We start from the raw sequence: 26290 nt of genomic DNA, 5'->3' as shown, positions 1-26290 counted from the left end.
CTGAATGTCGTGCTATGGAGCCAGTGCTGCTCTAACTCCTAGGCCACCTCTCTCCCAGGATTCTGTTTGCTTTCTTCACCTACATTGTTTGAGTACAGCAATTAAAAATGCATTAACCACCTTGTGATTTTTGTTTAAATTAAATCAATTTAAATAATGAGCCGAAGGCATTTGTTTTTTGTAATAGTTTTTAAATTACTTGTAATGTAGCGTAATATGCCACCAGGTCTATCGAGGGTTGAGGCAGGATGCAGGGACTCAGAGACCAAGTTTATGAAGATTAAACTTCATCCCAGAGGCAACAGAAGCATTAACTTTCTAAAATTTCCAGTTGGCACAGAATAACCACAGACTTACAGAGTGCAGTGTGTTACCTGTGTAAACATTGTGTAATGATCGAAACCGGGCAATTAGCATATTAGCATTGCCTCGGACATTTAGCATCTCTTCGCCGTGAGGACACTGCTGCAAATCTTCTCTTCTCGTCCATGAGTCACACAGAGTACAACTGTTAATGACAGCATTCTCCACTGGGCTATTGAAACCAGAGTGCGTCCCTCTTGTTGGAGAAACTGTCCCTTTGTTCCTCCTTCCTCCTTAACCTGTTGAGCCAAATGGCTCAGCTGTAGGTTGGAGATGTTCTCTGCACTGAGGGTTTGTGGCTTGATGTTAGGGCAGAACTGGAGAGAAAATACCCAACTGGGAATCAGCTAGAGATGAGAAGATTCTGAGCTAAAACCAGAGCCGTGGGAATAGGCGGTGACCACGGATGTAAATCAAAGACAAAACATCACCAGCAATCCCAGGGGCTGTTGGCCATGTAATTCCCTACAATGAATCCCAAGGAAGTGGGATTTTACTACAGCATGTATAAGATTTTTTGTTTGATTTGTTTTGTTTTTGTTCTTGAAATGGTTTGTATCTTTTCTCCTTTTCCCATGTGAGGGTTTCTTGAGAAAAAGTCTCACTCTGTAGCCCAGGCTGGACATCCACTCACAGCTTTCTACTTCAGCCACCCAAGTATTGGGACTGCAGGCATGAGCCAGCACAACCTCTGTGTTAATCAGGGCTCTCTGGAGTCATAGAACTTAAGGAATGTCTCTATGTAGTAAGAGAATTTATTGGAATGGTTTACATTCTGCAGTCCAACTAACCCAACAATGGGCAGCTGTGAATGGGAAGTTCAACAGTCTCGTAGCTGTTCAGTCCCATAAGGCTGAGTGTTTCAGCTGGTCTTCTGTGTGAGCTGGAATCCTGAAGAAGGAGGCTCCAACAGATGTGCTGGCAAGTAAAGTGCAATCGGGTGAAGAAGAAAAAAGCCTTCCTTCCTCCATTGTCCTTATGTAGGCCTCCAGCAGAAGGTATGGCCTCGAGAGCTGGATCACAGGTCTGCCCTCCATTTCTGGATTGTAGTTCATTCCAGATATAGCCAGTGTAACAACTGGGAATAGCCAGCACATCCGCCCACTTCAGTTTTCTTTACAGTCAGGCTTTCTTGCTCAGAAGTAGCTCCAGGCATTTTAAGACTCTAAACTTTAATTTTAGGGGCGTCTATTCATGCCTCTCAGGTCTTTTTCAAAGCAGCATCTTTGACATTTCCTGGGCCCATCAGATCAGCCAAGGGGCTGACAGATGTGCAGCTTTCACAGCATGACCTCTAACCTAACCCAACTGACCAAACCCTCCTGTGATTGCAGGCTGCTTTGGCAGGAGGCACCACCATGATCATTGATTTTGCCATTCCTCAGAAAGGCGGCTCCCTCATCGAGGCCTTTGAGACCTGGCGCAACTGGGCAGACCCGAAAGTCTGTTGTGACTATAGCCTGCATGTGGCAGTGACGTGGTGGAGTGACAAGGTAAGGCAACTGGCTCCCAGTGTGTTCCATTTAGTCCCCTTGTCCTTTGATTTGTAGGAGAGCAAGAAACTGGTCACGTGAAACAGGAAAGGCCCACTGGTGGTGTCCCTGTCTCAGGGTGACTGGGAGCTGGGAGGACAAGTCTTCATTGTACAGTCTTCTGAGTTAAAAAACACTAAAATGTAAAAACGCCAGAGGAAGCACACAATGGATTTCCAGTATGCTTGTTCATAGTAGCATTGTCCTGTATTTAATTCAGGAATTGTCAACGTTTCCTCCAATTTCCATAGGACCAATCCCTTTTATTCTCAACATCAATGTGCCTAGAATCTTTTAAACCGTATTAGAAAGTTTTTACTTATGAGAAAAACATCAAAGAAATTCTAAACTTAGAATTCCTTTCCTTTCGAAGCCTCTGTTTCCATTCCTGACAGAGGAGACAAGCTAGGCTCTGTTCCAAGGCCTCTCCCAGCTGTTACCAGCTGTGACGTGGGATCTCCTAACACTACACAGCTACTTCCACCTGAGAATCATTGATGGGAGACCTCAAAATACTTTTCCATGCCCGATAATTATTTAGGTCATGGAGAAATGGTAAGGGTCAGATAGAGAAGATGATTTTGAGAGCCATTAAAATATGCTGATTTTCTCCTGAAATTCTGTGTGTGTGTGTGTGTGTGTGTGTGTGTGTGTATTTAGGGAGCAATTCTCCTTGAGTTTTAAGTCCTAACTCATCTTTTCATATTGGACTTCGTTCAGAAGTGTTAGGGATGGGGGAGAGGGGTCCATGGCTATACTATTTGAGAAGTTTATACACCAGCATCCCTTCCAAAACTTGTTCTAGACATCAAGTAGATATAAAACAAATGATCAGTCTATAACAAGCACCCAGCAGACATCTTTTCAAAGGTTATATAGTCCATTGCCCAAATTAATTTTTCTCCCACAATGATATTTAAATGATGTGTTTGGCCTGTTTTATACCTTTACAGGCCAGCCTCTCCTTCCCTCCATCCTCTCCTACCTCTTTTTCTTCCTTTCCTTCCTCTTTCCTTCTTCCCCCTTCCTTCCCTCCATCCCTCCTTCTTTTTTCCTTCCCTACCCCTTTCCTCCCTCTCTTATTTTACAGAGACAGCAGAGGCAATAGTATTAGCTTTTGCTAGTCCTTTTCATACTTTAACAAGTAAATAGATCCCCAAATTCAGGTTCTATTGTGTTCCTACAACCAAGAGCTCAATAAAGACTCCAATAACAGAAACTTATTGTCAGTCCTGAAGGTTAGTAGGCCAAGGGATCTACTTGGTTGGTTTGTCCTAAGGGCTATCCCATGTTTTCTAGAGCTCCTAGCTATCTGTGGTAATCTTGTGTGACCCTTGCCTTGAAGACAGATCATTCTAACTCCTGAGTTCATCTCCTCATACATGCCTGCATCTTGAGTTCATCTTCTTGAAGACCACCAATCATTGGAGGTTAGAATGTATGCCAATGACATCATTAGGACCAATCACATCTGTAGTAATCCTGCTTCTAAATACGGGCTTAAGACTTTACCATAAGTGCTAGGGGACACAAGTCAATTTGTTAAAACTTTCCCCCCCTTAATGAAGATTTTTTGTTTTTCCCCCTTTTTTATTGAAAATAGATTCCCGCCTCATGTAATATATTCTGATTGCAGTTTCCTCACCCTCTATTCCTCCAAGTCCCTCCACACCTCCCTTATGTCCAGATCCACTCCCCTTCTGTCTTTCATTAGAAAAGAACGGGCTTCTGAAAGCTAACAATAAAATGGCAATACGATAAAACAAAAGCTATCACGTTAAAGTTGGACAAGACAAACCAACATTGGGAAAAGAGCCCAAGAGAAGGCACAAGAAACAAAGGCCCACTTGTTTGCACACTGTGAAATCCCGTGAAAACACAACTGTGGAATCCCATGAAAACACTAACCTGGAAGCCATAATATATTCACAGAGGACCTGCTGCAGATCCACCCACCTAGCTTCAGTCTCTATGAGTTCATGTGAGCTCTACTCATGGTGATTTGGAGGGTCTTGTTTTCTGTGATGTCCTCCATCCCCTCTGGCTCTTATGCTCATTCCTCCTCCTCTTCTGCTGGGTTTGATAAGCTGTGAGAGGAGGGGTTTGATGGAGACATCCCATTTAGGGCTGAGCATTTCAAGGTCTCTCACTGTGTAACATCTGGCTGTGGGACTCTGGATCTGCTTCAGGAGGAGGCTTCTCTGATGATGGCTGAACAAGGCACTGATCATACACCTACCCATCTGGTCTGAGATACCTCACAGTTCGATTTGTAATAGTGGGCAGCAATATCTGCATTGTTACATTTAAAAGAGAGGGACTTGCTGTGCAGTCCCATGCTAGCCTTGAACTTGTCCTCCTACCTGTGCCTTTGAGAGGTGAGATTTCAGAGTGTGCTGACAGGCCTGGCTTGGTGCTTTTTTGTTGTTGTATGTTTCTTTGAGACACAATCTCTCTGAATAGCCCTGACTGTCCTGAAACTCCTTATATAAACAAGGCTAGCCTGGAACTCATATAAATCTGCCTGCCTCTGCTTCCCAAATGCTGGGATTAAAGCAACTTTGTGCTTTTTACTGAGTAGAAAATTAACCTTCTTAGTCTGTGTACTACTCCATGGATTGTTGATATTTTCCACCTTGGTTAGTAAGGTGTTCTCTTTTTCTGTTATGTCATGGTGTATACAGTTGTCTGGATTGTTTAAAGAGCGGTTTTTTTTTTTTTAAAGATAAACCTATTAGTAATATTGTTCCAAAGAAAGGGTCTTGTTAGACTTTTAGGGAAAATGTCTGTTCTTTTAAAACTCCGTGACTGGAGCCAGGCTCTGCTCCCTGCATCTGTACTTCTGACTCTCCACTCCTTAGGCACCTGGTTTTCTAAGAACTAGACCTACAGAGGAGTCGATTTCATTCCCAACGAGGGTGTGGCTGTGGGACCAAATGGACAGGTGCGCTTGTCAGCTCCGGCTGCCATAGCAGAGTACCATAGGCTGGGTAGTTTAATTACAGAATTCTCAAAGCCTGAGGCAGGATGTCCAGAATCAACGCATTGGAAGAGCTGGCTTCTTTGTGAGGTTTCTCTTTCTGACTGAGGACAGCTTCATCCTCTGTGAGCAGAGGGGAGCTCTGTGCCAAGGCCTGGTCCCCACCCCCCACCAAGTGGAAGGAGATTTCATTAGCTACGAGCTACATTCCTGCTATGCTGGCTATACTTTTTGTTGTATGTGTACATGTGTGTGTATATGAGTGTGTGTGTGTGTGTGAGTATGTGTATGTGTGTACAAGGGTATGTTTGTATGTGGATGTGTGTCTATGTGAGTGTGTATGGGTGTGTGCATGTGAGTGTGTGTGTGTATATGTGTGCAAGGGTATTGTGTATGTGAGTGTGTATGTGTATGTGAGTGTGTGTGTATGTGTGCAAGGGTATGTGTGTATATGTGAGTGTGTATGTGTATGTGTATGCAAGGGTATGTGTGAATGTGGATGTGTGTATATGTGAGTGTGTGTGTGTGTTGTATGTCTATGTGAGTATGTGTATGTGTGTGTGTGCAAGGATATGTGTGTGTATGTGTGTGCATATGTATGTGTGTATGTGTGTGCATGTGTATGTAACCTATAGAAGTTCCAACAACTTCCCTTTTAAAGTCCTAATCCATGTTGAGACTTGTAGTGGGCCTTCACTGTCTCTTACTGGGCACTTTTGATCTGTTTGCTTCTGATGTTTGACAACCCTGAAGCTCCCCAAAGCTATGCCTAGTCCAGAGTCTTCCACCTGTGACATCTCACCTCCCAGGTGTGCTACCAGGACGGACGCTGCAGCATGACACTCAGTGCGCTTCCTCAGGCAAGCCTCAGGCTGTCCACTTCCTTCCTCTGATAACTCGTCCCCCCAGAGCCTTAGATTTGAGGCACCGCTCTTAGCACATATAAGCTCTGCTTCCTTCTAGATCCCTGGTTGCCACTGTGACTTCATCTTCTCTTCTAGAACAATCTCCTCAAATTGGAAGACAGACACAGAGAATTCTGTATTCAAGAGTAGAAATGAAGTTCTTTAGGGAAAGCTAGTAACTTTTCCGTGTTTGTCATCTCTTAACACTCTTGTTTAATCCTTAAATGGATTTAACATGATTTAACAGCAGCAGCCATTTATCAGGTAAAATGGGAGATGATGTCGGGCTTAACTGCTTGTTTCTGAGGTAAATTGCTACCCCTAGGTTGCATATTTCTTTTCTGAATATAATCTTTGAGGAATGCTGAAATTATCATCTAAATTAATGAGGGACACGTTGGTGTACCTGTCACCCCCCTAGGTAAAAGAAGAAATGAAAACTCTTGTCCAAGATAAAGGCATTAACTCTTTCAAGATGTTTATGGCCTACAAAGATCTGTACATGGTGCAAGACGAACAAATGTATGCGGCCTTCTCTCAGTGCAAGGAGATAGGAGCAATTGCTCAGGTGCATGCCGAGAATGGAGATTTGATCGCAGAGGTGAGCATTTCCATTCCAACCCTCCCATAGACAGGAAGAGCAGGAACTAAGTCGCTCATTATCTGTGCCCATAAATCGCCAAGCTGGCTTGTTTGCCACTGCTGTTGATTTTATTTGGTTCTTCTACACGGTTGGGGGAAGAATTCTCCTTTTCCAACCAACTACCTACATTCAATTTTTAAAAAATGTGCTGCTATAAAAATGTGCGTTATTTTCCTTTAGGTTTATTTATTTATCACTTATGTGTGCATGTGTGCCTGTCCGAGTACGCATGTGCCCACATGAGTGCACATGGACCTGCACAAGTGCATGTGTACCAGGTGCATGCAGTGCCTACAGAGTTCAGAAGAAATTGGAACCCCTGGAACTGGTGTTACAGGCAGTTATGAGCTGCCACGTGGGTGCTGGGAACTGAACTCGGGTCCTCTGGAAGAGCAGCCAGCGCTCTTAACTCTTGAGCAGTCTCTCCAGACTGTAAGTCATCTCCTGTATGTCCTTCAACACTGTTTTGTTTCCTGGGTTTTCTGAGACTCAGGCTGCTGGTACAGAATGCTAATGTGTGGACATGCGTGTGAGCTGAGCCCATGAGCAGTGTACAAGAAAGTATTTTAAAACCTCACACTTTTCAGAGACTGGGAATCAAAATGTGCTCTGGAGGAATGTAGGAGATATTTATTTCTCATGTTAGCTCCATTACCAATGCCCAAAGGGTATGCCATCTGCACGATTTAAAGAGCTGTCTCTAACCTTTTATATTAGCTGATTTTTTTTTCTTTCCCCAGGCTTAGCTCCCATTAAAGTAAGATTGCAGCTCAGTAGCCAGGAGGCCCTGGGAAGAAAGAGAAGGGGGTGTGAGCTATAAATTCAAACAGGCCAGCGTATAAATGTGACTTCCTCACCGTGTGACACCGGCAGGTCCTGTCAGTCTTCTGAACCTTGACTTGCAGTTCTTTTGTGAAAGAAAGAGATAAAAATTTGAAGCAATAAATGGATCTAACTAATATCATTAGTGGTCTAAGTTGATGGGCAGTGGAGACTGATTCTGTAGAAAAAATACAACTCCTTAAACAATGTATTAAGTGAGTGACTTCAGCAAGGGTCTCAGGTTGTTCTACTTTGTTTCACTGAGTCAATATACTAACGTCTCAAGCATGTACAGTGCTGGACAGTGCTTCCTACTGAACGTGAGTACAAACCTAATCTTTTTCCGGGCTGGGACAGGCAGACACACAGACGGTAGAGACCAGAGGACAAACTCAAAGGTCATTCTTCAGGAGCCAGTCCACGTTATTTTAGAAACAGAGTCTGTGTCTCACTGGCTGGGAACTCACCAGTCAGGCCAGCCTGACCCGCCAGTAGTCGGGTGGATCCTCCTGCCTCTGCCTCCCCAGCATCACAAGGGCATCTCCCATCCTGTTTGGCTTTTCCACGGGTTCTGTGGACTGAACTTAGGCTGCCATGGTTGTACAGCAAGCACTTTACCAACTGAACACTCCCGGGGCCCCTCCCTTCCCCCATCTTCTCAACCCAGAGAAACTGATGGTGAAATGATGCACAGGGTCACTATGAATCTATGCTGTCAGCGTATTTCACTCTGCCCTGCCCCCACACCCATAGCTGACACATCTAAAAGCCTATCAGAACCTTTAATTTCCAATAAAGTCACATTTGCCATTAGCTTTCCTTCCTGTCTTCCTTTCACATTCTTGCTGCCTTTTAGGGAGCAAAGAAGATGCTGGCGCTAGGGATAACAGGCCCTGAGGGGCACGAGCTGTGCCGTCCCGAAGCAGTGGAGGCAGAGGCCACCCTGAGAGCCATCACCATAGCCAGCGCTGTGAACTGCCCTCTCTACATCGTGCACGTGATGAGCATATCTGCAGCGAAGGTGATAGCTGATGCAAGGAGAGAAGGTGACCCTCGGTGGGACCCCCGGTGCCTCGGGTTAGCAAGCGGGCGGAGCGCACATATCTGCAGCGAAGGTGATAGCTAACACGAGGAGAGGTGACCCTCGGTGGGACCCCCGGTGCCTCGGGTTAGCAAGCGGGCGGAGCGCACATATCTGCAGCAAAAGTGATAGCTAACACGAGGAGAGGTGACCCTCAGTGGGACCCCCGGTGCCTCGGGTTAGCAAGCGGGCGGAGCGCACATATCTGCAGCGAAGGTGATAGCTAACACGAGGAGAGGTGACCCTCAGTGGGACCCCCGGTGCCTCGGGTTAACAAGCGGGCGGAGCGCACATGCTTCCTTTGCTTAGTGTATGAGAAAGTTGTGTTTGGGGGTCTGCCTCCCTCATCCTTACACATGTCTACTTCTTTCTTCTTTTCTATCATTTCAGGGCCCATTCACTTCCTTGTGGTTACTTCTTCCTTCTACTTAGGGTCTCAAACTATTTCAAGCTCATAATCCATCCCTTAACACCATAAGCAGCAAGTTTTTGTTTAAAAACATGATAGCAAATTTTAATTTTAAAGCTAATTTTACAGCGACTCCCACTTTTCCTGATCATCAAGCTTCCCTTGCTAGGACCTGATAAGGCCAGGGCAGAGTTCATGCTCAAAAACTTGCTTTTGAACAGAATTGATTTGTCTGACAGCACCTTGGATGTTGGGTCAACTGAAGCAGTAGCTCCCAGACCATTTTAATGATTTTTGTTTTAGAGGTTATTTTTTAACTCTAGTTCAGTCTAAATGTAGTCATGTAAAAGAAAGAAAATGTGTTTCTGAGCAAAGGAAAAAATATTAGTTTGCTAGTACTGGACAAAGATGGTTGAAAGTCATGTGTGCGCACCTCACTGGAGCCCCCATCTCTCGCTGGTAGAGACACAGGTCTCTACAGTGGAAAAGGTCGTCCTGATAACATCCCTCCTGAGAGTGACAGCCGATGGCCAATTGTACCTCATTAAAAAACCACAAAAATGGATTTAGTATGCTTCTAATTGACCCCAAAATAAATTGACACAGTTTTGTCAAAACTGTGTGTTGCAAGGTTTAGTACGGATTTTGTGAGCTATGCTCACTTTTAAAACATAATCCACTATATTATGTGTTAGGAATAAAGTTAATTTAAAATGAGCTTATAAAGTCTTACTAGCAACTATTATAGACTCCCACACCGGTGTGTAACAGGCTTGTCATGAAACAGCTCCTTCACGTCACTTCTGTTTAGAAGCAGCTGAAAATCCCAAGCTGCAGTTCTAGATTTCTCCCACCAGATGGTGATGTTGCCAGCTCTATGGAACCGGTAAGGTTTCCCTTTTACCGGGCATACCAGGTACACAATGTTAGACAAGAGACAACAGTAAAATCTGCAGAAATGCCCATCGTAACCCACCATCAAGCTATGATTTTGAAAGTTAAGGCTGGAAGTTTTTTCTTGATAGTGGGTATTTATTCTATGTGTGGACAAAATTCGATCAAAGCCAGCTTATAAAAACCTAGGGATCACAGACAACTATTAATCTTAAGTACAGGCATTTTGATTTTGATTTTAAGTTTGTTTTAAACACAGTTTTACTTCTTGAAAGTGGGAAATGTTTACAGTTATACATTAATCCAAGTTTCAAAATTGTTTATCCCCCAAAAATGCTCAAAGACGTTTTTTTCTTCTGGGTCCTTGTCTTATTCCATAAGAAATATCTATATCTTCTGATACTTCATAAACAAAACAAAACAAAACAAAAACACCTTGCTAGTATCTTGTCCCTTGCTGGTTTTTCTGTTGAAATATGTCCTTGAGGTCAGCCCTCAGAAGGTAGGTTTATATCATTCTCATTTGTAGGTCTAGAATGTTCTGCTGTGTTTATTCAAATAACCCTCCAATGGTGGGCACTTGATCTGTGGCAGCCCTCGGCTCTTACAAATGAACACTAGAGCCGTCACCTTCTGCAGAGACTATATGGTATTTGTAGAAGGTGTGTGGCTTTTCTATTGCCTTTGTAAGAAATTGCTACAAGTTTAGTGACTTAACATGAATTTGCTATCAGGTTGTTCTAGACAACAGAGTATCTAGGTGTCTGGAGTGCCCCGCCCCTTCCTTAACTTTCCCAGAGCCCGTGTCTGCTCAGTTTCCTCATGCCCACCTCCACCTTCCTGAATCTTTAAAGGCAACCATGTTGGGATGTGCGCTGGTGTCAGCTTATTCTGAATGGTCTCGTGCTTCTCCCACTTTAAGGATCCTTGTATAACATCGAGCCACCTCCATTAATTTAGAAGACTCTCCCATCTCAAGGCTTTTAACCACATCTACAAGATCCCCTTTGCTACATTATGTAACATATGAACAAACAATCGATTGACATGTGGTCATCTTTATGGTTCCATTATGTGCCTAACACAAAAGGGTATCTTCTAGAGGAAAGATTGAAAGATTAAATGGACACGCAGCTCTTTAGATACTGCTAGATTCATTTCCAAAGGAGCTGTAGGCATGGGATAGTTTAAATGCCACACAAGCATGCTGGCTAAGTTGGATGTACAGTAATGAAACCTGTAAAAAAAAATACCCTAGTGCCCAATTGTCAAAGGGACAGCAGAACCCCAGAATGATTCAGCATGAGACAACCCACTCTGTGAATGTAACGTCTCCTGGGTGAGTAGGGCGTGTGATCAAAGAGGGACCAGAAGGAAGGAAAGATAGACTAGCAGACCCAAATTGTTCCCATGGTGACTACATCAGTAAACCCAAGGACAGACCCTGGAATGGTGATGGCTAAGAGCCCATGGACCACACTGACGTCTGTAAAGGATTGAAGTATCCTGTCCGTACTTCATTACCCTCTAACACCATTTCCTCTAACATCATTTCTGAACACAGAAGTGCAATAAATGCCTGCTATTTGTAACCATATTTAAGTGAGAAATACTTTAGTTTTATGAAAGTATAATATGGAAATCTAGACATACTTTTATCACCCACTTCTTCCTCCCTGGGCCCTGATACAGTGAGCCCCTGGAATACAGTGTTGATGTTGCCTAGGAGCAAGACACAGAACCCTGGTTCCCACCCCAAACCCGCAGAATCTCAGGGGCTTAACTGAAACTTCAGGTGTTTCATGTGATTACTGAAGTCAGAATCCAGCCACAAAGGTTGTCAAATTATTAGCCATCTATCTCTATTGTGACTTAGGGATATGATACTGTAAATTTGACTTTATTCCTCAATTGACAACTGTATACTCAGATGAGGTGGACTGATGTTATAACAGCTAACAGTATCCATGCTGAAGAGTAGGACTATGAGGCCATTTATCCCTTCAGGTTTTATTGCTCATTTTATTTTATTATATTGTTGCTTTGAATTGTCATCAGAATACTTCAAGTTCCACTTTACAACGGTTTTGTGACTGATGACGTCAAGGCCTGGGGACAGTTGGTGGGCAAAACTCAACGTGGCTTCAATGACAAGTGCTAGGTCTCCTGGTCCAGCCCAAGGCCACCAACCTAAGGCCAGCCCTTCTCAGTGACTAGTTCTACTGAAGTGTGCCCTGAAGAGCTGGTGTATGGATCTCATGTTTCCTGATTCATTGATTTGATGTTTCAAAACTTAGCTGGTGCCAAGCAGTGGTGGCACACACCTTTAATCCCTGCACTTGGGAGACAGAGGCAGGCAGATTTTTGAGTTCGAAGCCAACCTGGTCTACAGAGTGAATTCCAGAACACCCAGGGCTACACAGAGAAACCCTGTCTCGAAAAGCCAAAAAAAAAAAAAATGCTTAGCTGGTTTAAAAGGATTGTAATTAAGTTTGAAAGTTATATGGAGGGACTGGAGAGATGGCTCAGTGGTTAAGAGCACTGACTGCTCTTCCAGACATCCTGATTCAATTCCCAACAACCACATGGTGGCTCACAACCATCTGTAATGGGATCTGATGCCCTCTTCTGGTGTGTCTGAAGACAGCTTTACTCATATACATAAGTGTACTCATATACATAAGATAAATACATCATTTAAAAAATGAAACTTATATTGAAGACACCATCATTATCTTATCATTTCAGCAGTATTGAAAGGATGGAAATGGCAAGACTGGATCTGCTAAGGCATTCACTGGAGAGGTAGCTAGCTCTCATTTCTGTCAGCCATTCTTTGGGCCACATTTACTTTCACTTCTATGAAGCTATCTTCAAAATTCTAGGCTGGAAGTAGGTAGTAATGACTTACAATTTGGAATATATCAAAATTGTCTCCCAATGAGAAATGAGTAACTTAGCTCGTGTAAATGCTACCTGCCACCTGAGTTGTGTTAATAATTGTCACTTCAAATAACAATTTTGTGCCTGGCTAGTGCTTTTAGTGACACTCCAGGAACGTCTGCCAGCCCCTTCGCCCCTTCAAGGCTGCAGAGGGAACTTGGGGGCTGTCATTACTATTGCATTAGGATTATCTTTGTTACCGACACAGTACAATTGTTTTCTTTTTTCTCTCTGACCGGTTTTACCACCTGGATATTGTCATTTTTTTCTCCATCATAGAGATACAGAAATTTCATTAAGTCCACATTGGGTCATAAGATTTAAATAATCCCCCTTAATATTTGAATCTGAAGGCTGATCTTAGGTTCTGAACTTTTCTTCTGTCATTTCTTCCATATTTATTTTCTCTGTTACTTTTACCAGTATCAACTCCTCCAGCATCTTCATCTCCTTCCAGTTTTTCTTTTCTTTTCACCTTTAAAAAAACCCAAGTTTTTGTTCTGTCTTGTTTGCTTTTCTTTGCCTTTCCTATGGTCTTTTGTATTGGTAATCTTTTCTGTTTGTTTGTTATCTTATTTTTATTTTATGTAGATTGGTGTTTTGGCTGCATTTATGTCTATGTGAGGGAGTTGGATCCCCTGGAACTGCAGTTACAGACAGTTGTGAGCTGCCATGAGGGTACTGGGAATTGAACCCAGGTCCTATGGGAGAGGAGCTGGTGTTCTTAACCGCTGGACCATCTTTCTAGCTCCCTCTCTTTTTTCCATGTTATTCTTTTCTAGGAATACTGATGACTTCAAAATTCTCTTTCTCTTCCTGTTTGTTTTGTTGTTGGTTTTTGTTTCTGTTTTGGTTTTTAAATAAATTCCTAGTCTTTTTCTCCATGGTTAGGAAGATGGCTCAGTGGGTAAGAGCACTTAAGGACCTGGCTTCCAATCCTCAACGTGCTCTTAAGGAGCCAGGAAGAGACATCTGTGTGTGTGACCCCAACATTGAGAATGGAGGTCGGGAGGCAGAGACTGGTGAATCTCAAAAGCTCTCTGGCCAGCCAAGCTAGCAAAAGAGGCAAGATGAGCTCCTGGCCAGGTGACACACTTTGTCTAAGGGGTGCACAGAGGAAGACACCTGACTTCTTCCTCTGACCACCACAAATAGGTGTACATACTTGCATACTCATGTACATGCACCACACAGCATATATCACACATCTACAGAACACATACACAACACACACATACTTAGTCTTCCTTTGGTGTGATCTGTGGTTTGTTTGTTTGTTTAAAGAACGCTCATTTATTATAATGTGTTTGTGCCACAGTACACATGTGCTTGTCAGAGGATAACTTTGTGGATTCTCTTCCCACACACTTGTGTGAGTCTTTGTGGATCACACGTAGACCATCTGGGCTTGTTCTGCAAGTGCCTTTACCTGCAGAGTCTGCCCGTGTTTATGTGTTCTTTTAAACATCCTGTGGCTCTTGGTTGTCACTGCGCCCGTGTGACTGGACAGTTCAAGTGCACAGTGTGAGGAGCAGACATGCATTTCTTCTCTGAGTAGATCTGTTTCCTGAATGAGCTCTGTGAAGAGGAAACAACTTTGGCGAGCTACAGTATACAGGTATAAGGTCTTTACTTGGTGGTATCAACACATTATGAAGGCTCTCTCTCTCTCTCTCTCTCTCTCTCTCTCTCTCTCTCTCTCTCTCTCTCTCTCTCTCTCTCACACACACACACACACACACACACACACAGAAGTGAGGGCTCTGCTAACTGAACTCTCTCCTCTTCCCCTTATTTACTGTTCACTCACCAGAATGACCATCCTGTCTCCCTCTCCTCATTTGAATTCCAAGCTCACTCCTCTCTTTTCCCTTACCTGTTATTCCATCCCATGTGCTTCCCACCATCCTCAGAGCCCTCAGAGCCTCCTGGCATCCGTGGCTCCTCTTCTATGAGTATGATGGATTCCCTCTATCTGAGCCTCTTCATCAGATGCTGCCATGGATTGGGAAAATCATGTTCAGTTCCTCAACTTTAATCCCAGACTCAGGCTTTCCTCTAGCCTTTGTCTCTTGTGATGAAGAAGCAAAAGTCCAATTACAGGAAAAGGAAGGACACTGTCAAGGTCAAGTCGTCTGTCTTAGTCACTGATACAGTGACCACAGCAAGTCTTACAAGGGACAACATTTAATGAGGGCTGGCTTACAGTTTCAGAGGGTTAGTCCACTCTTGTCATGGCCAGAAGCTTGGTGGCACATAGGCAGACATGGTGGTGGAGAGGGCCCTGAGAGTTCTATATCTGGATCCACAGGCAGAAGGGAGAGAGTGACAGGTTTCAGCTTCTGAGAGCTCCAAGCCCCATCCCCTAGTGACACACTTCCTCCAACAAGGCACGCCTCCCAATATTGCCAGTCCCTGTGAGCCTTTAAGACCATTACCATTCAAACTGCCCCATCCGGCTCCCTGCTCCCCACAGGCTTAGAGTTATCATTGTGGAAAAGTCTGCTTCAAAGCTTCCTCAGAGACTCAGTCAATCTCTTAACTGCAATCTCCTGTAAAATCAAAATGGAAAGCAGACCACATATTTCAAACATATAATGGCACAGAGTATATATTATGATTCCAAAAGGGAGCATACTGGACCAAAACAAGACCAAAAACCAACTGGGCAAACTCCAAAGTCTGCACCACCATGTCTGAGGTCAAAGAGCTCTTCACACTGTCCACAGTTGAGTTGCTTCTGATCTTGGCAGAGAGAATGGATGTCCATGTCATTTGTAAGTCTTGCTTGGCCTGAAGTGAGTAATTAAAGGAGGTGAATTCCCAGCCAACCTTCTTGTGCTAAGCCACTTGGGCAAAAAGGAAGCACCATAAATCTGTCCCAAGAGTTAGCTCAGAGAACCCAGGCTAAAAGTCAGACATGCCGCCTGGTGGGGGTGTGACTCACTCAGAAGGAAGCTCTGCTCAGCCCAGCCCACATCAAACCTACTCCCTATAGTTCAGTTTTCATTTTGCATCTTTTGAGGTGGGGTTTCTCTTGTGTAGCTCAGATTAGCCTTTATTTATTTTATTGTTATTATTATTATTATTATTTTATTATTATTATTGTTATTATTATCTTTACTTTTTTTTACAGTCCAGTCATTATCCTCCTCCCAGTCTGCCCTCCAACAGTTCCTCATCCCATTCCTCCTTCTTCCCCTACCCCTGTCTCCAAGAGGGTGTCCCACCCTACCCCCCCAGGCCTCCCCACTCCCTGGGGTCTCAAGTCTCTCCAGGTTAGGTGCATCTTCTCTCACTGAGGCCAGACTAGGCAGTCCTCTGCTATATACGTGCCGGGGGCCTTGTACCAGCTAGTGTATGCTGCCTGGTTGATTAGCCTTGATTTCAAGATCCTCCTGCTTCAGCCTCTAGAGTTCTTGGATTATAGGTGCAAGTGATAGTCTAGTCTTTAGCCAAACAGTGCATGTGCCAACATGAGCCATTGACATCCCTGATTATTCTCATCTCACGAGCTTTCACCATGCGCATACCTTTTTAGCCACCGTGCTGCACACGGGGTTCTCGAGCATCCTTTAGAAGATACATTGCCCTCTTCTCCCCAACCTGCCACTGTAGCTTGGATGCCCATGGATTCTGTTATTTTGTTTAGAGTGGAGGTGCAGTCTCTCAGTAGCTTAATCTGCCTGTTATTGTTTCTCATCTGTGATTGAAACGTCAACCGTAGCCCACCTGTGACGGTGTGAATAGGAATGGCCCCACAGACTCATGGGATTAAATGCTTGGCACTAGGGAGTAGTACAAGTAGGAGGAGTGGCCTTCTTGGAGTAGGTATGGCCTTGCTGGAGGAAGTGTGGCACTGTGGGGGCAGGACCTGAGGTCTCAGAAGCTCGCGTTAATTCTCTTCCGTTTGTTGAACTCTCAGCTCCTTCTCTAGCACCAGGTCTGCCTATATGCCACTCTGTTTTCTGCTATGACAATAATGGACTAAACCTCTGAACTGTAAGCCAGCCCCAATTACATCTTTTCCTTTATAAAAACTGCCTTGATCATGGTGTCTCTTCACAACCATAGAACCCTAACTGAGAAAGAAGTCTACCCTTAACTTGTTTTAACATAGCTTATTAAAATTCAACCTTAATTAAGATTCAACCTTATTTTATACCCAAGCTCCTGTCTTTAGGGGGCAAGTGTGGATCTTGTTTGAACATCTTGATGAAACATTTGCCTTTCATAAAAACCAGGTTACAGGATACAAATGTGCTGTTACTGTGCTCTGGGTTGGATTTGTAAATTAGAGGGAGGCCCCATTAGTTCCTAAGATGCTCATGGTGAGCTGGGCCTTGTGGTTGGTTTGCTGATTTTTTTTTTATTGCGTATAGTTGTTTGAACTGGTCTTGGTTTTCCTACAGCACCAAGATCCATATCCAAACATAAAGTTCTCACACATAGGTTGGGGTAGTTCCCACTTTTCAACTCTGTCCTCCACATGTTCTTCTCCATAGTCTTTCTATGGAGAGAAGACAGAAGAGAGATTCACAAAAGGCCATATCCTCTCATGCTCTTTACTGATGAACAGCAGCAAGCCAACTCCTGGTTGTTTTATTTATTTATTTTTTTATACTTCAGTGCACTAACTCTCGATGGCCAGGGTAGGGGAGGCTGGTGTGTGGTTGAGTTCAGGGGAATTTGAGTGTCATCTTGTCTCTTTTCTTTCTTGGTCTTATGTGTCTAATCACCTCATTGCCTCTTAAATTTTGGAAAAGATCTACTTCAAAGCAGTTGAAAACTGGCCATTTAAGAACATTTCAAAAACTGGGATTGTGTGGCTCTGAGGGAAACAGCATCTGTGGAAGGTATAGATTTCTTAAGGCTCCTGACATACAAAGCACCACCACCATGGTGCAATCAGTAAGGTCCTGTTTTCCCAGGACCTGGAGATGAGAAACCTGAGAGAGCAGTGTCAATAGCACCAGTGTTTTCTGAGCTGTGGAGGAAGCCAAATCCCAGGCCATGTCCCAGGCATTGTCACAGGGTGATGTCTCAGTCCATGTCCCAGGCAATGTCCCAGAGTGATGTCCCAGGCCATGTCCCAGGCATTGTCACAGGGTGATGTCCCAGGCCATGTCCCAGGCATTGTCACAGGGTGATGTCTCAGTCCATGTCCCAGGTAATGTCCCAGGGTGATGTCCCAGGCCATGTCCCAGGCCATGTCCCAGGCCTCTCTTCTTGGTTCATCAGGAGGTTTGGTTTTGTTTTTTTTTTTTAAGATTTATTTATTTTTATTATTTATTTTATGTGGATGAGTACACTGTAGCTGTACAGATGGCCATGAGTCATCATGTGGTTGTTGGGAAGTGAACTCAGGATTGCCCCACTCGCTCCAGCCCCACTCTCTCCGGCCCCGCCAGCTCCAGTGGAGTACACTGCAGCTGTCTTCAGACGCACCAGAAGAGGGTGTCTGATCTCATTACGAGTGGTTGTGAGCCACCATGTGGTTGTTGGGATTTGAACTCATGACCTTCGGAAGAGCAGTCAGTGCTCTTACCTGCTGAGCCATCTCACCAGCCCCATCAGGAGTTTTTTCTTTTTTTTTCTTCTCTGCTTTCAATGTGTCCCTTCTGTTGGCATCTATATTCCAACTCCCTCTTCTTTTAGATCCCAGTCTCACTAGATTAGGTTCTACCCCAAAAGCCTCACTTTAATTAAACTATCTCTGTAAAGACCTTATTTAATATATTTCAAGACTTCAAGAGCTGAATTCTGGTGTGTGGTGGCTTGAATGAGAATGGTCCCCAGAGGTTCCTGTATTTTAACACTCAGGCCCCAGTTGGTGGAACTCTTTGGGAAGGATGAGAAGGTGTGGCCTTGTTGGAGAAGGTGTGTCACTAGAGGCAGGCTCTGAGGTTTCAGTTGACCATTGCTGCATCCAGTGTACTCTCTCCTTCCTGCCTGTGGTTCAGGATGTGAGCTGTTCCTTCTGCCATGCCTTTCCTCCTCCATCATGAACTCTAACCCTCGCCCACTGCAAGCCCTAGTAAATGCTTTCTTCTATGGGTTCCCTCAGTCACGGTGTTTTTATCACAGCAATAGAAAAGGGACTGTTCCATGGTGAGATACACAGCTCAGTTTATAAACATGAAGAGACCCCAGGCTTCCATGGACATGCTGTGCACTTTTGTATATATCATGGTTGTCGGTTTTATTTATTTTTTGTTTGTTTGTTTGTATTATGGGGATGGTTGGTTTGTTTTTTAACCTTCACAAATTTACTATACTAGAAGCATATTGCAGTCCCATTTCCTAGATAAGAAAACTGAGACAACGAACATTGATTCATCATATGCAAAGCACAAATATATGCTTTGAACTCAAGGCTGCATCTATTATCATCCTGTCTCTGTTTAACTTCCTTCTGAAACAGTCTCTTCTTTTGAAAAAATAATAATATATCGAATCAGTGCAGCCCAGCAGAGCTTCACCATGTTATTTAGTAGGGAAGTTAATTTGAAAAGCATAGCTGTCTTCAAACTGTAAGTTCAAGTGTCTTCCCCGTTCACCTGAATTCTCTTCCCCTTTCAACTTTGGCTTATAGCTCTCAGGATGCAAGGCTCCACACGACAGCACCCACTCTGTCACTTCCCTTTAATAAAGCTGTCTGGTGATTGAGAGATTCCTAAGCATCTAAAATCCCTCAGAATTCAGAGATCTTTAGGATCTCTCAGAGATGTAAATGCCGATAAGTGGGAGATTGTAACAGGATGATAGAGTCTTTGCATTTGGTCCTGTGTCCAAGGATGGAGAAAGACTATGGAGAGTAAATCCGGATGGAGAGGGAACACCCTAACAAGAAGGCGCTAAGGAGGAAACGGGTGATGAAGACCCACCAGCATGCAAACACAATCAGAAGAGGGCCAGATGGAAGCCAGGCACAAGTGCTGTTCACAGCTACCTGCAGTGCAGAGCAAAGGAAACCAGGAAGGGAAAATGGGTTATCACTTGGTCACATCCACAGATAGCTTGTGCTTGACTGAAAATGTTTAGGAATGCTCTTCTCCAGAGAATGAAAATGTTGCTTTTCTTTTAACAATGTGTATATGATCCTACATCAGAGAAGGAAGGCTTTAATTCTGATTTTACCACTGCCCATGTATGTATCTCTGGCAGATTAGTTTGTTTCATTGAACATCAATTTCTTCTTTTATCAAAGCACTGTGAAGTGTTGCTGTGACATCAAGTGAGGTCAAGTGCAAGAGATATGAAAGTTCTACAGTCTATGCCTGTGGTCGCAATTGTGCTTGCCTTAGTTTTAGATGTACAATTAGGTTGAAGTTTATAGTTTGATACTTCAATTTATGGATTACTGGACTCTGTTTTTCTTCTTTACACTTTTTGCATGAGGTTTGGTCTTTTAAAAATTGTGGAGGGGAGCAATGAGCCAGTAGGAATTTTTATTTTTAATTTTTTATATTCATAAATATGTAGTGGGAGTAAAGTTGAAAATATACTCCTTAATGAAGAGCCTGTGTACACTAAAAAAGTAGCTTGTCACATTTGAAGGGGCTAAGGCCTTCTGAGGAAATTACCTGTCATCAAGTTTGAAGCAGCCCTGGCAGACTCTGGTAGATGCTGACATTTAATTTTTCCTGAGAGCTATTAAGATGGTAGAAGTTTGGGAACTGCATTCTCATATCATTTTGATGTGCCAAGTGACTGAACAGAACATGTGACAGGATCTTTCCTTGGTGATGAAGCACCAAGGAAAATCCTGAGTTGGCATCTCATTGGGGCAACTGCAAATCAAGTCAGAGTCTCATTGTCCAAACAACGGGGAGATGCACTCTTGACACAGCAAATAGAGACTGTGCCTGTCTTAGTCTCTCCAAGTAGAGACCACTACTACCTCTTAGTTCACTGCATATGACCGATGTTTATCCTGCCTGCCACAGAGAGATACTAAAGTTGCTTCTCTTTTCTGGAAACAGGCCAGTAAGGGCCTGGGGTGGTGTGGCATTGGGTGTATCACGGAATCGAAGCAGATCAGCAGTGGTTTGGGTCCTGGGAGACCCCTCTCACCAGCCATAGCCATAGCGTGGTGATCCTAGGGGATCCTTTTCATGCATGCATGGCACTCAAGTCAAATTCCTAGGCTACAGCGAGCCTGGCTTTGACTGTTTCTCTTTTTCCTAGGCTAGTTGGAGGAAGAGGCTGGTTTGGAGGAAGGGTAATTTGTGAGATAATAGGGTGCTACATTTCCATTTTGAGGACTCTGGCAGCTGGTGGCCATCCACTGCTCTCTAAGGAAATTAGTTAATTTCAATTATATATCTGAATTGTAACTAAAATTCAGCATCTGGTCAACTAAAGTGAGCTCATTTGGCATGCTAGAATCTCCTCATCATTCTCTCTCTCTCTCTCTCTCTCTCTCTCTCTCTCTCTCTCTCTCTCTCTCTCTCTCTTCCTGTCTCCCTGTCTGTCTCCCTCCCCCTCTCTCTTTTGATTGCTTGCATGTGATGAGGTTGATGCCAGTGAATCTATTATTCTGACAAATGCTAATCAGATAGGAGCCTGATTTTAAATTCAAATTCACTGTGCACTATTAAGTTTTCCAACATCGCGTGCTTTGGATGTTCTCATTTGCATGATTTTTAAGTGTGCATTTCAGGCTACAATTTTATTATCTGAGTGTTCTTTTATTGAATATAAGTCTTCTCAGAACGTTCTTTTTGAGAGTGTGAAAAGGTTATCAATCAGTCAGCAGCAAAGATGCAGCATGGTTGGAGTCCATATAGCTCTATTAACAGTAGTTTATCATCTTGCTAGATGGCATAAAAGTTGAGATCACTGACTCAAAATTCCTGGGTTCAAATCCTACCTCCTTCAGTCTACACATATAAAATGTGTATAAAGTACCTGTAGAGAAATTGCATAATCCTGTAGCTTTGTCATTTCATTGAAATAGTAATAACATTTACCCAATAGGATTTTAAGATTGCATTATAAGTGTAGCCCCCAGCATCCTCTGGGTTATGCTTCAGTAACAGTGGAGAATAATTCAAGATGGTTTTAATAACCTCTACTTGGAAGAATAGCCTGCCATTTGCATTCAATCTAATTGACCCAAACAAATCCCATAGCCCAGCCTGATGACAAGTAACTGGGAGAATGACCTGTACCTTACAAGGCAAATGACCAGAACACACTAAAGGCTCAGTAATTATCAGCCATTACCTATTGAGTCTGGTTCACAAAAGCGAGGTGTGGGGTGGGATTCTGTTAAGCTATGGTATCATCCTCTAGTGGGACAGAGAAGGCTCTCTGTGTGTTTGTCAGATGGTCTTCTTAAACGTGCGTTAAGGGACTGAATCCTGCCTTTGGACCTTCCAGGCAAGGTGGTCTATGGAGAACCAATTGCAGCAGGTCTTGGCACTGATGGCACACAGTACTGGAGTAAAGAATGGAGCCACGCAGCCCACCATGTCATGGGTCCTCCACTGAGACCTGATCCTTCAACACCTGGCTTTCTCATGAATCTGTTGGCTAAGTAATAATTTTTTGGATGATGGTAAAGTATTTGGATGGGAGGTAATCCTTTATCAGTCTTATCTTTGGATGCAGGAAAGCTTATCCTAAATCTGTGGATCCAAGGACCTTCTGGTCTTCTGTTTTGCTTGGGCCATGGTGTAGGAGGCACAGAATACACTGGGCTTATGATGCTTAAGCTAACATGGTCTGGGGACTAGTTTGTTGTATGGGTGATACCCCTTTCTATTCATTCTGAACGTTTTAATATGCCCCATTCACATGTCCCTAGATTTCAATTGATAGGGGACATTCACAGTAGACTGGGCAAGAATCCACTTGTCCCCTTTCCTTTAACTTCCCCCTTCCTTCACACGTCTATGTCACAGAGATTACTTATCAGACAAATTGGGATTTTTGTCCCTGGTGACAGAGCTGTTCTCAGCCAGTCTTACATCTGAGTTCATGACAATATGGACATCTGTCACTGGGCTGCTCTGGAGGACCTATCTCCATTGCCATAAGTCACCACGAGGATAATACCTTTTGTGGTATTCTACTCACAAGAAATTTCTACCTGCATTGTTTCTAGTGAGCCTGCTGTTTGTATTGCCAGGGCCATACAACTATCAGTTTCTAGCTAGGACAAGCTCACAGTCATGGGCTCTTTAGTCTTGGTGCAGAGTCTAGTAGGCATCCTATCATCTCACAGATCATTTCTTCCTCAAACCAGCCAGCTTCTTCCAATTAGGCTAGGAAATTGAAAAACAGTAAAAGATAGAATTGTCGAAGATCCTGCACCATAATCCTTATGTGTGTGTTCTCAAAAAGTGCTTCTAAAGATAGACAGAAGAGAGGTGAATTGTGTACCTAGAAATTCTAGTCATGCTCCCTCCCACTGCTTGGCATCCCATGTAGGAGACAGGAGGATAAGAAACACTAAGGGTGTCCTGTTCCTTGTGCTCTCTTCTCACCGCATCATTGCCTTTCTTCCTTGTTCATTCTCCACAGTGGTGATCTGAGCACAACAGGGAGTGACAACTGCACTTTCAACACCTGTCAAAAAGCTCTAGGGAAGGATGACTTCACTAAGATTCCCAACGGGGTGAATGGTGTCGAGGACAGGATGTCGGTGATATGGGAAAAGGGTGTGGTGAGTTTCATGGGATCAAGTCTGGGTTCATTCAGGATCATGTTGTTTGGGTACTAAAGAACATGAAATCTCTCTCTGTCTCTCTGTCTCTGTCTCTGTCTCTGTCTCTGTCTCTGTCTCTGTCTCTGTCTCTCTCTCTCTCTCTCTCTCTCTCTTGCACATGCTCGCATGCACACACACACACATAAACTGGGAATCACCAGTCACCATCAACTCCACCCATGTGCCTCCAGGGCATTATCAGTGAACAAGCAATTGATTTCTCTGCACAGTTTATCTCAGAAGATATGTTCTGTCATTTGTGCAGGGACATCAGAGACCAGTTTAGGCTGGGTCCAGATAGGCTTATTCTTCATGTGTCATTAATGTAAATATTTGAACTGATAAGAAAATATAATGATATTTTAATGATATTAAGTTTGCTGTCTGAAGTTATATAGATAATGAAATCTGTGGGCAAAGTGATTTTTAAACTAATAATAAATGAAGAATGAATAAAAAATTTCCTCCTAAGGATGGAGCAAAATCTCATAGGCAGAAGTCAGGTGTTAGCCCAGCTATCCAGGTGCTGTGTGTAGTTATAAAGATCTACAGCAAGACTAAGTAGACCCAAGAATGGCCCTGCCATGCTTTTCAAAGATCCCTCTCTTAGATGATACATTTACCATATTTCACACTTGAGAATTCTTCTTGATTATTTCTCCTACATCCAGTGGCATTTCTGAATCTCATTGTTCTTCTTGGGGTTTCAATTGCTGTGATTAAACATGAAGACCAAAAGCAAGTTGGGGAAGAAAAGGGTTTATTTGGCTCACACTTCCACATCTTATTTCATAATTGAAGGAAGTCTGGACAGGGACTCAAACAGGGAAGGAACCTGGAGGCAGATCTGATGCACATGTCCTAAGTTATACTGATCACTGGTATGCAAATGAGACTTGTTCAGCCTGATTTCTTACAAAATCCAGGACCTGATGGTACCTTGGGCTGGGCTCGTCCACCATCAATCACTGATTAAGAAAATGCCCTACATTCAGATCTTATGGAGGCATTTTCTCAATTGAAGTTCCCTCCTTTCAGATATTTCTAGCTTGTATCAAGTAGCCAGCACATTCATTATGCAGTGAGTTCTATTGATTTTATTTTTCAGAATTCTTTTCTGTTTACATATTCATGATTACTATAAATTGGAGGCTCCAATTTTGTTCAGACCTTTCCAATAGACTCAAAGTTGGTTTCCTTATTCCCAGTGACCATTTGCTCCACTGTTCCATCCTGAGTTGTGACTCTGCTCTGTAAGTGAAGCTCTGTGCACATTAATTCCTTCTCAAAAACACATCAGTTCTGTCCATTACCAGAAGGGTCATGTTTAAGCAATCAGTTTAGTACAAGGGTCTTGAAAACATCTCTCCAGTTCTAGCTTCTGCTGATCTTCCTCCTTGACCCCCTTTCTCTCTCAACTCTAACCATCCCTCACAATTCTCTCTCTCTTTCTCCTTGCTAAAATATTCTAAATTATAGTGCAAGCTTCCTTCTTACACTTGTATTATTACAGTAGATATCTTTATGAAAGATTTTCATAATCTATTCTAGTTCTCATTATATTTATATACATCTTTAAATGTGGTCTTTAAAATAATTGAGTTTTTCCAATAACATGCATGAAACTGTATAATTTTCTGAAACAGTAAGATGATTTACTTCTGTGCTAATAGAAATAATAAACAAATCTTTAATGGTAATCTTGTCATAGGCATATATAAGCCCTATAAGGACTCTATGTTAAAATTCCATAAAATAGACTTTTCTCTCTGGTGACTGTATTGAGGAGGGACCAACCAGGAGCTCACAGGCCACAGAAGCTGCAGAGCAGCTGGGACAGGGTTCTTCCTGCCTCCATCTACACTCAGAAGCTGGGACTGATCCACAACCCTCTGTGTATAGGTCTTGTCAGGAGAGAGCTAATCTCCCAGGAGTGCTGATACAGGCTTACAGACCCACAGGAGGAATAAGCTCCAGCCAGAAACAGCAAGAACATCTAACACAAGAGATTACCATATGGCAAAAGGCAGGTGCAAGAATCTTAACAGAAATCATCAGAACACAATACTCCCATCACAGCAAGTCCTGGATACCCCAACACACAGGAAAAGCAAGATTCTGATTTAAAATCATATCTCATGATCCTGATAGAGGATTTTAAGAAGGACATAAGAACTCCCTTGAAGTAATACAGGAGAACACAGGTAAACAGATACAGGCCCTTAAAGAGGAAACACAAAAACTCCTTAAAGAATTACACGAAAACACAAGTAGAATCCCTTAAAGAGGAAACAAGAAAAAAATCCCTTAAAGAATTACAGGAAACCACAACCAAACAGGCGAAGGAATTGAACAAAACCATCCAGGACCTAAAAATGGAAGTAGAAACAGTTAAGAAATCACAAAGAGAAACAACTCTGGAGATATAAATCCTAGGAAAGAAGTCAGGAACCCCCCACAACACCCAGAGGAAGCTCCAATCCCAGGTGCTCTGACACACCCAGGATCAGAGGTAAGCAGGAACCAACATATGTCCCAACACTGGGAGTAACTGGGACCAGCAGGACCAGGCACTTAGGAACTCCGCCAGCCTGGTGACTCCAGTTCCTTCCGGTCTGTCTGGGTTAGTGTTCTGAGCAGACCTTGGGCACAAGCTCTGCAGCCAGTCCCACAACACACAGAGAAAGCCACACTTCCAGTTGATCTAACAAGCCCAGGAACCCAGGATCCCAGAATCACAGGATCACAGAGGCAGCTTGACTCTGAGGAGTTCTGACACAACCAGGATCACAGGAAGGACAGGCTCCACTCAGACTTAGCAAAGGCAGGTAACACTAGAGTTAACCAGATGGCGGGGGGCAAGCATAAGAAAATAAACAACACAAACCAAGGTCACTTGCCATCATCAGAACCCAATTCCCCCACTATAGCAGATCCTGGACACACCATCACACCGGAAACGCAAGATTCAGATCTAAAATCACTTATCATGATGATGATA

The 26290-nt window shown here is 43.4% G+C and overlaps 1 protein-coding gene and 1 long non-coding RNA gene across 2 annotated transcripts in view; one reads left to right on the top strand and one right to left on the bottom strand.

The window, feature by feature from the left end:
• Dpys (dihydropyrimidinase) overlaps positions 1-26290 on the top strand; it is an 85855-nt gene that overhangs the window by 9913 nt on the left and 49652 nt on the right. The window contains exons 2-6 of the mRNA XM_031359225.1: positions 1698-1856; positions 6202-6381; positions 8102-8291; positions 21960-22116; positions 23106-23247. Coding sequence (XP_031215085.1) covers positions 1698-1856; positions 6202-6381; positions 8102-8291; positions 21960-22116; positions 23106-23247 — 828 coding nt within the window. The remainder of the gene's footprint in view (positions 1-1697; positions 1857-6201; positions 6382-8101; positions 8292-21959; positions 22117-23105; positions 23248-26290) is intronic.
• Positions 188-4084, bottom strand: LOC116082341. The gene is made up of 2 exons (XR_004115254.1): positions 3804-4084; positions 188-2031 (listed from the first exon to the last, which is right to left on the bottom strand). It is a non-coding gene; the product is annotated as an uncharacterized LOC116082341 (long non-coding RNA).

This window comes from Mastomys coucha, unplaced genomic scaffold, assembly GCF_008632895.1.
Source record: "Mastomys coucha isolate ucsf_1 unplaced genomic scaffold, UCSF_Mcou_1 pScaffold7, whole genome shotgun sequence".
NCBI lineage: Eukaryota > Metazoa > Chordata > Mammalia > Rodentia > Muridae > Mastomys > Mastomys coucha.
Note: the sequence above shows the minus strand (reverse complement) of the source record. Positions and strands in the feature narration are given on the sequence as shown.